The 13,275-nt window shown below is 42.7% G+C and overlaps 1 protein-coding gene across 1 annotated transcript in view; it reads right to left on the bottom strand.

The window, feature by feature from the left end:
* Nucleotides 1-13,275, bottom strand: part of lrig3 (leucine-rich repeats and immunoglobulin-like domains 3) — a gene marked incomplete at its 5' end in the record, with an annotated part of 28,505 nt that overhangs the window by 13,418 nt on the left and 1,812 nt on the right. Inside the window, 7 exons of the mRNA XM_010767751.1 lie at nucleotides 6,614-7,090; nucleotides 7,550-7,831; nucleotides 7,938-8,273; nucleotides 8,893-9,056; nucleotides 10,558-10,629; nucleotides 11,151-11,222; nucleotides 11,743-11,823. Coding sequence (XP_010766053.1) covers nucleotides 6,614-7,090; nucleotides 7,550-7,831; nucleotides 7,938-8,273; nucleotides 8,893-9,056; nucleotides 10,558-10,629; nucleotides 11,151-11,222; nucleotides 11,743-11,823 — 1,484 coding nt within the window. The remainder of the gene's footprint in view (nucleotides 1-6,613; nucleotides 7,091-7,549; nucleotides 7,832-7,937; nucleotides 8,274-8,892; nucleotides 9,057-10,557; nucleotides 10,630-11,150; nucleotides 11,223-11,742; nucleotides 11,824-13,275) is intronic.

Below are 13,275 nucleotides of genomic sequence, written 5' to 3' on the forward strand. Positions count from 1 at the left end.
GGGGGGGGGGGGGGCTGAAACTCGACCAACAACCAATCACATGAATCTCCCGCCCCGGACAAACAAGCACGCAGTTTGATAGACTAGATCTTGTACTGGCATATGATTCGATTGGCTGACGCTTCCGCCAAAGCTTCCGCCAAAGCTTCCGCCAAAGCTTCCGCCAATCACCCCATTCAAAGTGAATGGGCAGAAGCTTTGAAGCTTCCACGCACAACGCTGTGTGGACGGGCCGTAAGTGTGTGTGTGAGTGTGTGTGTGTGTGTGTGTGTGTGTGTGTGTGAGGGTGTGTGTGAGTGTGTGTGTGTGTGTGAGTGTGTATGTGTGTGTCCTAGCATTACTATACTTGTGGGGACCTAAATCTGTTTACGCAGTCACGTGTGGGGACTCGCCTCCCTTATGGGGACAAAATGGGGGTCAATGTAATGTCCCCTGAAGTGATGTATACATGGTATGTGTGTGTGTGTGTGTGTGTGTGTGTGTGTGTGTGTGTGTGTGTGTGTGTGTGTGTGTGTGTGTTACAGTGATGTCAACAACATGCAGCAGCTGGCAAATCTTCTTGATACCAGTTTAACTTTTAGTTCAGGTCAAGTCCTTTTCGTGGGCTAATCTCGTTTAGAGTCCTGACGCAGAACAAACTGTTAATCAGAGAGTTTAGTTCCTGACGATTCTCTAACAATCTGCTGTCTGAGCGCGGTGCTTTTATTGATCGCTCCGATAAGTGGGACTTTTTTAAATTCCTCTAATACATTAATCAGAAACAGAACACTTTGTTTTACTGCGAGGAACTTGGGTTTTGAGACAGTAGCTCTAAATTTGATCGAAAGAGGATCAAAGCGTATACACACAAGGAGTTTGACTTTGAATGCGCAGTAAACAGATTAAAATAAATAAAGATAATAATATAAACCGTACAAAAAATAAGTTAAGTGAACAGTAATAATAAACAAATAGGATAAAGTGAAAATATTTAGAAAAAAAGTAAGAATGTGCAACAAAAAGATCCAATAGAAATGTAATAATAATAATATAAATATAGTCAAAAATATCAATATAAACTCAAGAAACTTGAGTTTGAATATGCAATAAATATATTAAATAAATACACCAAATGTATGTGTATCCAATAATACTAACATTAAATAAAGTAAAACCTGTCAATACAAACATAAGAAACTAGAGTTCGCTATAAAAGTATCAAATAAATGAAATAAATATATATATATATAAACCTTAAGAAGTTAAATATAAGTCTTTAATAAACAAAATAAATATATTTACATAAAAATGTAAGTAAAATGTTAAGATAAAATTTAATTAAATGTAATACAAATGTATGTTTAAGCATGACAACAACAATAAATACAACATATATTACAATATACAAATGATAAATAAGTGAAGAATTTCCAGATGCTCAGCTGGCATCTCCCTATGGTTGTGTGGAGAAGACGTATACAGATTAGAGCCAATACGTGTACAAATATATAACATATAATAATAATAATTATTAAAGACAAATATATCTCTACAAATTCAAGTAAACAAAAAGGTATTTAAGAATGATTTTAACTATGTGAATGATGGATTTAATGTTATATTTCTTACTTAAATGCTAATTAAAGCAGACATTAAAGTGATGCATTTATCCAGAGGGACTTACGATGAGGGAATACAAAAGTGGAGCTTAGTTAAGGATTGATTTGTTATCAAATGTAAAAGATCAAATATTTGTAAAGATATTTTCATATATCTTATTCTTGTAAGTTTGTTTAAAAATGATGATTCTTTTCAAACCATCCTGATCTGGAAAGGCATCTAAACAGATTCTCCTCTACTCACCTGTCTCGTCTTTTTCATCTTTTCTCGTTAACCTCGCTCTAATTGATGTGTCGCAGTTCAAAAAAAACGTCCGCAGAAATATTTCTCACTTCCTGTGTGTCGTTCTGAGTCGTAATTTGTCTCCGGGTGTTCCTGAAGTAAATTAAAAAATACTTTGTTAAATATTTTGAATCGTAAAAAGACAACTCTGTCCTCCGCGGTGCGTACAGTTTCTCCATTGAAGCACCCTGGGCTCGGTGACCCTGCAGCAGCCTCATATATTCCCTCCCTGATTGATTACTTTAATAAGGAGGGAGTTCAAAGACGGTCATGATCAATTTTTGGCTGTCTTTTCCCCCCGGGCCCTCGTTTGACTCGCCGCGTTGAGGCCGCTGTCCCCGGCTCCTCTGCTTTACCTGAAGAAGTTAACCTCCTCCAGGTCAACTATGAACAACAGGTGCTCCAACAACACAGGGTTACAGTGTCAGGGGATTATCCGGTGGCTGGAAGACACACGACTCCTGCTTTTTTAAACAGGCGTTTCATGCGCTTCTCCTGCAGAGCTGCATAAATTCACTGAGAAAAACTACCGGGGAAAAAGATCGGAGAAATGCTGATTTATGTAAAGCTGCACGGTTAAAATCCAGGTCATTAGATCAGTGTTTAAGACGATTTGAACTTGCAAAAATGTATTGGTACTCCTGTGCAATACCAACTACGTACAATATTCATTCTGATTTTATTCAAATGTATGCTGGTAAATAAAAAAAGCTGCAGGTGTGAAGTATAGAAGAACACGCTACGACAAAATAATCTGCAGAGAGTTTGTTTTCAGCCGACAAAAATACAAAATAATATAAGAAGATCAATATTAACGAATATTTAAACTCCATTTAAATGTACACTGGCAAATGTAAGACAAAACGTTTGCTTTTTTGGTTGAAAACTTTCAAATATAGCTTTTAAAGTTTTGCATCTGTGGTCCATCTTTTGATTCCTCTGTAAACAGATCAATATTTAAGATTGAAACTGTCCATTGTACGCTGGCTATTTTTCTAAATAAAAGATCACCTATTTGTTACTCCCAACCCTAGTTTTTAGATCCGTATTTAAAAAGTGTTAAACCTGGAGACATCTATCTACACAGAGGGAAAAGAGTGACAAATGCAAAATAAAAAGCTGCAAGAAACTCGCAAAGAAACCTCTTTAAATCTGATGTTTTATATTGAAACTTATTGTCAGCACGTGATGCATTTAAGTAAGGGATAAGGGATTCAGGCTTGGCGCCGGGCTCCTGATCCGCCTGTCGGGTGTTCCCCATACTGACCGCCTCGCTGCACATCATCCCGCTTATCACACGGCCACATTCTCAACAAAGTAACAAAGTAGTTATGACTCCCAATATTAATTGAAATGCTTTTATAGATTTAGAAAATGTTTTTATTGATTTAAAAAATAGTAGGCTATTATTTTTTTTAACCCGCTAAGAGAAATAGTCCGTTGTTACCGTTTGAACTAACGTAGCAACGGCAGGAACCGCTTCGATAGCGTTTTTGAGGAGCTTTTTGATTACAGATTTGAAAACATCGTCGCTTGCTTTAAAAGTAGTCAAATTCATTATGTCAAACCTTGGGAAGTATCTAGATATCCCTGCCCTAATGCCAAAGTAACTGCACACTGAATATGTTTTGTGGTTTGATGTCTATGCCTGGACCGCTGCGTAAAAAGGAGGGTTTCTGCCCCGTTACTTCTCCGCTGTTTTCTTGTCCCTCTTGTCCCAGTTTGCTTTTCGACTGGACTTCTTTCTGCAGATGTGAGCTTCCTTAACAATGGTCAATCATTCCTTGACAGCAGTCTGTCTGTTCTGGATTAACAACGTGTCACGTGTTCTGAATTGACCAATCAGAATCGAGTATTCAACTAAGGCTGGAGCCACACGAGAACGGTAACGGTCGTATCCGCTACAGTTCTCTATCATAGACGGTTCGGCCACACGAGGCCGACAGAGAAACGCAGATAACGATAACGGGTCCCAAGGTGGGTCTGCGGACGAAATGCTCCGGGGAGCCAAACAGCTCCGTGTCTACGCCCAATACGATCATTTTTTGATAACGATGATGCAATAGCCCCGCCTCTCCCCACCTCTCCTGCTCACCCCCGTGTAACCCGCGTCATTGCTGATGTGTTTTGCCAACAACAACAACAACAACAACAACAGTGTTTCGAGCCAGGGCCCGGTATCTTGCAGGACAGTGCACCCAGTAGGTGCCTCCAGCAGACCCCCCCGCACGGCAGAGTTTCCATTAGCCGAAATCAAAAATTCTCCGGTCAAAATGTTGCTTATTGTTTAGGTGTCCTTTGACACTCAGGCAGTCACATCATTAGCTAGAACTAACTAGATCTGATCGATATGGACATAAACGTGAGTGAAGACTAATCGGACAGGAGAGAGAGATCAGCTGCTACTGACGGAGAAAAAGAGCCCCACCTCTGCTGCTAAATCCACCGCGGAGAATAAACAGAAGGGCGACCTCGGAAGTCTTCTTCGCTGCTTTTGGTGCATTTGGTGGCGGAAGTACAGCGCCACTCACAGGCCCGGCATATGCACTACAGCGTCTCCAGTGGGTCGAGCGGTCTCGTTTGGAAGGACACGTTTCTGGTACCTATTGCGTTTGGACCGAAGACTTTTTTGATAACGATTTTGGTTCGTTTGCGTTACCGTTCTCGTGTGGCTCCAGCCTAAGCCTTTTAATAAAATGTAATAACAGGGGTGAAGTGTCCCTGAATGCACCACCATGATGCTCATTTTCAAAACCTCTAGTGGTTCACAGTGGTGAGTCAGAGTGAGGAAAGCAGAGACAAAGAGATATAAATTATGATGTGTGTGCAGCGAGTCGTAAAATATGTTTTAGTAACGTGTAGGTTAAAATCTCACAAACCAACAATTTTCTTACACATTTCTCTAAATCAGTGCTTCTCAAAGTGTGGTCCGCGGAGCACTGGTGGTCGGTGAGCGCCCCCTGGTGGTCCGTGAGTATATTGGTAAAATGTCACATTTGAAACGAATAAATACATTTCAGTTTTCCGCAATCTCGCGGGAATATCTCCGCAATGGAGCGAGCTTAAGTTTCAGTTTGTTTGTACCATTTTCAGGCGATTTGTAATCTGTTCTAGAAAACCATTGTGTTTTATTTTTAGATTTCAAGAAGCGTATTAAACAAACAATGGATGTCTTTTATGAACATGTATCCATGCTGAAAATAGATGTGGATGTTAGGAGTGAGATGGAGATTATTATCTAATATATGCATCCGATGAAGCATTGCATGGAGTCTGTTGACGATCAGAGGCTGTTGTTGGGGCTGAAAAAACGTTTTTTTTATTTTTGCTTTGTAGGCAGACCATGCAGGCCAGCCCGATGGTCACCAAGGTTCATGTTTTAATAGCATTTTTAGAAAAAAAAGCCCAGGCGAGCCTAAAGTGAAAAAATGGCTTAGACCTCAGAGAGCTAAACTTGGGCCTGCGACCATAGTTTTACTGTATTTTGTTTTGAAAATCCACAGCGGAGGTTTGTGTCGTACTACATGCGGTGTATTTTGCATTTCTCTCAGCAGCCAACGATCTGTGAGTCTGTTGGACATAAACTCGGTAATAAATGTAGTCTACATTTAATAAGAGGTGTAAAACCTGTGAGCATTTAAAATCGCATTTGAACTAGGGGTGCAACAACTAATCGACTTAATCGATTAAAATCGATTACCAAATTAGTTGCCAAATAATTCAGTCGTCGATTCGTTGGTGACGTCATCACGTGTGTTTTACGTGCCTTAAGCTCCAAAGTTATTGGTCTTTTTATCGGTACTGGAGACATTTAAAAAATATATATGTCATGTATTATTGCCACAAAAACATTATATCGCAGTCTTAGTGTCGCCAACTCGTTTCTAACATGCAAAAAGACAAACAAATGCGTCTATGATGTATTTTCGACGAGATCTCTCTCCCCCGTCCGTGTGGGAGGGGGAGGGGCAGTTTACACACACGCAGCTGCTACATGCAGCAACACACTGCGGAGATGGTGGAGAGAACGCGCTCCGAGGTGTGGTTAAACTTTACCCATCTCGATGCTCGTTGCCAAAAGTTCAATAACAGTTTATCATGTAAGGGCGGTAACACGAGCAATTTGTCTAAACATTTAACAAAAGTGCTCCACATTCAGACGGAGGAATGCACCGGGTTCGACTGTCTTTCTAGTAGCTCTGTAGCCCCCCCATCCACGAGTAACGTTTCCCCGTCAGGTGTTATGCTAGCAGCGACACACGGAGTTACTCTTTAGTTTGTTAAAGTTTCAGCTATTCTGTTTACAGTTCTGTTATCACATTATTTAATACAATTTGTTAAAACACTGTTGTTTCTTTTGATGTGAAATATTATTTATTTAGTTTAAATAAAAAGCAATGTTAGTTTTGTTCAAAATGTGTTTAGTTAATTTAATAATATATGTATTTTTGAATCAAGTGTTCATCTTTATTGTCTTCATTGTTAGTTTCCACATGCCTAAAACAACCTCAAGCTAAATCTAAAAGTTGATGGCTAAATCAGAGCGTTTGAGAAATTGTGTAAGGCATACAGTAATAGTCCGAATAGTCAATTAATCGTTTCATTAATCGATAGATTAATCGATTATCAAATTAGTCGTTTGTTGCAGCCCTAATGCTACGCCAGTCAGACAGTGGCAGGTCTACCACTACAGCCGTAGTTATATAGTACAGAGGTACCAGCATGCACCCACCTGTGTTGGTGACGCTGCAGTCCTCGCTGCGTCTCCGGGTGTGGTAGATGATGACCACCCACACCAGGGACGTGCCCACCACACAGCACACCACAGCGATGATGACGATCCCCACCGTGGTCCAACCATCATTGTCCGCTCCTGCCCCGCCCATCATGCCCCCCCCCACACCGCCCTGAACTCCGGAGTCACAGTTGGGGTTAGGGATGACGGCCAGCCGGACGTTCCCCCGCTCTGTCCCCAGAGTGTTGGACATCTCGCAGGTGTACGTCCCCGCGTCGGCCTCTGCAGCGTCCACGATGATGAGGAGCTGGTTGGCCGCTGCGAAGAAGTGGCGCTCAGTCACGACCAATGGGCTGTCGTCTTTTGTCCAGTTCAGCCTGGGGAGGGGGCTGCCGCCGGCGATGCACTGCAGGACCGCAGTCTCCCCCTTGGCCACGGTGCGATCCATGAGGGGCCGCAGGAAGGAAGGCGTTTCTGTAAAAAGGACCACAGCAGAATTATCCATCAGTCAAGATCTGATCTATCATCACACACGCCCTGCGTCCACATCTGCAAGCTCTGAACATTTTCCACAGAAAGATTCTAGCTCCATGCTGGTGCTTCTTTGGTTCGACTGCTGGAGATTAGTAACGCACTGTCTGACGGTCACAATAGCAACTGATGCATATTTACAATTTTTTTATGAATTGACAGTTTAGCAACACAACCCCGTGTCTCTGGTATTAGATGGTTCATGTTAAGCCAGCCACCGAAGCTAATCTCTAATGGTCCTTGTTCATTAAAGATATTTCTATTTCTATAACATATTTGGTTTTTGGTTCCAAATGCGAACCAGTTTGAAAACAGGAACAAATGGTTTGCAACCGGGCACTAGCTACAAACTGGCCCTGGAACCGGTTTGGTGGTAAAGGGGTGATTGAGGTTTTTTCTTACCTAGAACCGTTAGCGTAGCATTAGCAGAGATAGCTCCAGCGGTGTTCTGGGCCGTGCAGCTGTAAACACCGATGTCCTCGGCCTTGACGTCCACGATGAAGAACACGTCGTCCTCCGGCATCACGTGCATGCGGCGCTCGCGTGCAGCAGGGAAGTCCGTGCCTCCGTCTTTCTGCCAGGCGATTTGAGGGGAGGGGTGACCCACGGCGGCGCACTCCAGCCTGGCTGTCGCTCCGGCACGGATACTCAGGTCCATTGGCATCTTGGTGAAGGAAGGGAGCACTGGAAAAGAAAAGTAACTTCAATCAGATCATTTAGAACTTTGAAATAAATGGACTTTATAGATCCAGACACAGCAACATCTTGACTTCCCCCCTCCCAAACCTACTGTTGACGGTGAGTCTGGCCTTGGTGGAGTAGGAAGATCCGAAGTGGTTGGAGATGACACACTGGTACTTCCCCTCGCTGGAGAACTCCACGTCCCGCAGCTGCAGGGTGGTGGTGTACTCCGTCACCTCCGTCTCTCCCACCATGCCACCCTGCACCCTCAGGTGAGCCTGGTTGTGGATCTCAGCGTCATCCAGGACCTCGTTGTCTTTCTTCCAGGAGAAGGTCATGGGCGAGTCGCTGGAGCTGGCCGCGGAGCAGATGAAGGTCACGTTGGATCCTCTCAGAGCGGACTGCGTCTCCGGCTGCAGCGTGATCTGAGGCTTCGGGAAGTCATCTGGGGTGACAGGAAGGTACTATTTAAAAGTGACTATGCTGTAGTCAGAATCAGAATAACTTTATTCGTCCCACAGAGGGGAAATGTACATTGTTTCAACAAAAGTCAGGAGCCAAAAATAGAAACATATTAATAAATAGAGATAAAAATAGAAATTACACAAAATACAATTTACAAAAATACCCATCCAGGTGAATAACTAAAAGTGCCAATACAAGCTTTTTCAGCATGTATAATGTAGTGTGATAGCAAAAGTATAACATGACTGTGTAATAAGGTTTGGAAATGGTAATTCAGCAATGTTTGGTATAATGTTTGCATTTTCTTGTCAGAGAAACTGAAATATTTCAGTAGCTCTCCATGACAGTAACCAGGAGAGCTGTTAACTGAACCCAGTACATTTCCACATCGTCTCTTCAGGAGACTCATTAGCTTGTCCAGGAGTCGGGAGGAAAATACTGAACAATCTGGGTCTGCTCGTAAATGGAAAAGCTGTGTGTGTGTGTGTGTGTGTGTGTGTGTGTGTGTGTGTGTGTGTGTGTGTGTGTGTGTGTGTGTGTGTGTGTGTGTGTGTGTGTGTGTGTGTGAAGGTGTTGCACACAGTTAATGCCTCACTTACCACACACAAACTGGTCCTGGCTGACAGAGAACACGCTGCTGCCCTTCAGCGTCTGCGGGTGGGCGCAGCTGGCGGTGACGCGGGGCAGGAAGCTCTGCTCTGCCACCCAGACAGGAAGCCACTGGAGTTGGCAGTCACACAGCAGGCTGGAGGTGTTCAGCCGCCTGCAGGGAGACAGCACAGAGCTCCATTCAACGCTCCTACATCTCTGGAAACGGCTGTTCTATATTACATGTTGTACTTCAGTAGATTATGAGGACAATTTGTTGATTAGTGAAACTAATAGTGATGTCGGAGCTGTATATTGATTTATATTATTTTATAGGTAAACATTTGTTTTCTTGTGGCTGAATTTACCTTTTATTTCAGTGTAATTTAAGTAGTTGTTTTACGATTTTTTTTTCAGCGCACCATTATGGCATATGGTTTTTCAATCATGCTAAGCACGAGGAGATCCATAGGAAAGGCCGAAGGGAAAGAATTATAACTGCATTTATGTATGATATTGGACCATTGAAATAAATGTTCCAAAGGATATTCTTGCCTGGACTTCTCAGTTACCCTGCTGGTGCCCCAGAGGCAGTTAAGAGTTACATATTTATATTTCCTTTCCTTTTCACTGCTACAATGGACTTTAATTGTTGATTTGCTTAATTAAGAGACTAAAACTGCTAAGCTGTGTGGAAAATGTGTCCAACATGCAAACCATTCAGTCTGAATAGTTTTGGGAAATATTTGAAATTCCTTTGTTTAGCAACACTGGAATCAATGCTCTAGTGTAGGGCTTCTCAAACTCCGGACCAAGGTCTGGATCCGGACCGAACTGCAAATCAATCCGGACCGAACCCTGTGTCCCATTATAAAAAATAAAAATATTTTGCAATATTGTAAACATATATTGTAGGGCCATACCTATACAAAACATTTCTGTTAAGTTTTTTGCTTAAAATACTAAACAGTTCACCCATTGTAGCAATGCCTCATACTGCTCATACCCCTCTTTTGCAGCCCTGTTAGAGAAATTTGGATTTTGGGTCCTTAGCTTGAAAAAAAAAAAAGATGAGGCGGACCTAATGCCTGATCAGAATTCTACCAGAGATAAAGTTAAATTCTGCTGTGATAAAACGCCATCCTGTTCTAAACCACATCAAGGATTATTTCTGAAACAGTATGAAGCACAAATGCTTTTTCTCTTGCGGGTTTATCACAAGGTGAGTTCCTTGTTTTATTTCCTGCTTTTTAAACTAATGTGCTCGACAGTACAGGTTAGCTCTGAGTGTTAGCGAGGCTTGCTAATGTAAACAAAGACGTGGTTACGTCCAAAACACGTCAGGCATTGTTTCTGATAGCAATTTTCTGTGGGTCCGCCGCCAATTTGACGTCAGATTGGCAGCAAATCTGTATCCGCTCATTGTACCCCTTTTTTTAAAAGATTTGGGTACGGAGGAAAAGAGAGTTTTTTTACTTTAATGGCATTGATCCGGACCATTGACCTTGTATAAAATTCACAAGTGGACCTTTAACAAAAAGGTTTGAGTACCCCTGCTCTAGTGGAACCTGTTGCTGCTGCCTTTCCCAGCAGACCATAATGACTTTCACCTGGTGCTCTGTGCAACATCCACCCTGACACACTCACTGAAGCTGTGTTTAAACATTCCTACTCACAGCTCCTGCAGGTTCCTCATTTGAGAGAAGGCGTTGGCCTGGATAGACATGATGGCGTTATTGCTCAGATCTCTGTGGAGAGGAGAAGAGAAAGAGGACTGGTGAGACCCTGAGGAAAGATGGCGCCTCTTTCTGCCAACATCAGCCGTACAGAGGGAACGCTACAACAACTTCAATGGAGAGAAAAAAAGGTCTGGGCTCCAGAACAATAAAACTCTGGGCAGGAGTTTGCTGTGTTAATCAAGAGAGGCCGAGTCTGGGCGGCTTCAGCTTGGCTGGGAAAAAACTCTAATTAGAATCAAATGCAGCTGTTGTACACACTCTCTCTCTCTCACTCACACACACTCACACACACACACACACACACACACACACACACACACACACACACACACACACACACACACACACACACTAGCCTTGGTGATCAATATAGTCTGGCACTACAGTAAAAATACATTGTCTTGATTCCACATGAAAGAGGAGGACTGGGAGAGGACTGAAACAAACAGCCTCTGTGTCTGTGTGATTCACCCTGCTTAGTTTACAGCTCAACTTTTGGAAACAATTAGTGAAACACGAGGCCAACTCACAGGTGGTGCAGCGCGTCCAGGCCAGAGAAAGACTTCTTGGTCACCGAGCGGATCTGGTTGCCCTGCAGGAAGCTGGGAAACAACAAGACTCTGTATCAGCTTCTAACTCTTAGGATTCAGAAATACTCACATTGAGTTTGGCATTGTTCTTGCATCACAGCAGCTCCATTTGCAACATCAAGCAAGGACAAATATAATACGATACAAGGAAAAAGACATTTAACATAACATTACAATCACTGAAAAACACAACTGGTTCAAGACCCTCGAACATACATTTGATCCGGGATTTATCTCAGTATTTCATTTTACGAACGACAGGTGCACAAAGGAGTCAGTCATATTCACTGTCCAGGACACAGAGATGATGTTGTTGACTAGCCTCATGTTATTATGGTCTGCTGACCCCAGAGTGTCTCACAGGTTCACCTACAATCAGATTTGACTTTAAAGCGCTCGACAAACACTTGTTGCATTGTTGTATTGCAAAACTGTAGAACACTCAGAATAACAACTGTAAAAAACAAAAGAAGAATTTCTTATTTGCAGGAAGTCACATAGTGAGGGTGAAACACCTTGAGCAGGAACTCACAGTTTGTTCAGCTTGTCCAGAGCAGAGAAAGGGCCGTTCATGTCTTCAATGGTCCAGGAGATTTCATTATTCTGGAGATCCCTTTTGAAGAAACAAAGACAGACCACGTTGTAAAAACCCTAACCCAAAAACACAACTGCACTTACGATGTTAATAAAAACCTAATGCGGCTTCACGTCTCATGTTTGAGACTTTAAAATGATATTCAAAGCGGCTCCATGCCTGACAGGAAGTCCCTTCGTCGCCTTTGCAGCACTTTTAAAGTCTGCCATGGTTTTCTGTGTTGTATAGAAACAGTTTTACAAGGCATGCTACACTACAACATGTGTGCTGCATTCTCAGCTTCTTTGAGGATAAATATACTCTGTGTGCAGTTAGATGTGTGTGAGTTACCCTCAGAGGAAGGGTTGCCGCAGATCTCCATCTTCCATTCAATATATAACACATCTGAGGTATTTAACACATTCTAAGGGTTGAGTAGTTTTGGTTAACCTGCAGTTTTCATCTTCAAAGACATTGCTCCTCAGAGTGAGACTAACGGATCATGTAGATATTTACTACTTACTGCCAGCAACTGCTTTGTAGCTAACTGAATCCATAGACAGAGCTAACTGAAGCTTGCTAATGTATGACCAATTAACAGTAAAAAGTAGACGGGTACTTTTTTAATTGCATTCTATTATACAACACAATATACCAAAGATCTATTTGCAAAAAACGAAATACTTCTAACTCTGAAACACCTTACTTCTCAATATATGCAGTAGCACATGTTATGCTGACTTCATGATGTTCACTTGTACACAACGAGCAAGCTAACGTTACTTTAGCTAGTTGGCTCGGTTAGCACATCTGGCAGATTAGTGTGTGTATGAAGTAACACACCACCTCTTTGTGTGGTAAATCTCCACTTAGCGTAGTCACAGTGTTTTACTAAGCTGACATTGTTCCTGTACTGTGAGCACAGAATTGGTTTCTCTGCCATTACTTGAGTGGATTCCTTTGTGTTTGATCTACGAACGTCAGGACGAAGGAGCAGCTCTAAAGAGCACCTGCACTTTATTTGAGGGTACGACACCAAAACCTGATGATTACGTTGCTATCAAACTCATACAGTGGCCACTGAAAGGAATATGGACACATCACACCTGCTATCCACAGAAAGGAGCAGGAAACAGCATTAAGTCACCGGTTTGGACCCCTCAGCTGCTCTAATACGTTCAAACTGTTCTTTCCTCCTCAACAGGCCTGGATATGGCCAACTGAGATTGAGGAAGGATATGTGTGTGTGTGTGTGTGTGTGTGTGTGTGTGTGTGTGTGTGTGTGTGTGTGTGTGTGTGTGTGTGTGTGTGTGTGTGTGTGTGTGCCCTCAGGCTCCACCTCGCTGCACACCTGCCCTGTGTTGACCTCAGCAGCACAGCACACATTTGTTTCCATTTAACCAAAACCCCAACCAGGGGAAATGTTAAGGAGCCCCTCTGTGGGAGAGGGGGGTTGGGTGGGTGTGGGAGAGGGGATTAGGCTGAGGAAGG

This window comes from Notothenia coriiceps, unplaced genomic scaffold (genome assembly GCF_000735185.1).
Source record: "Notothenia coriiceps isolate Sejong01 unplaced genomic scaffold, NC01 NC01_scaffold00004695, whole genome shotgun sequence".
Classification (NCBI taxonomy): Eukaryota; Metazoa; Chordata; class Actinopteri; order Perciformes; family Nototheniidae; genus Notothenia; species Notothenia coriiceps.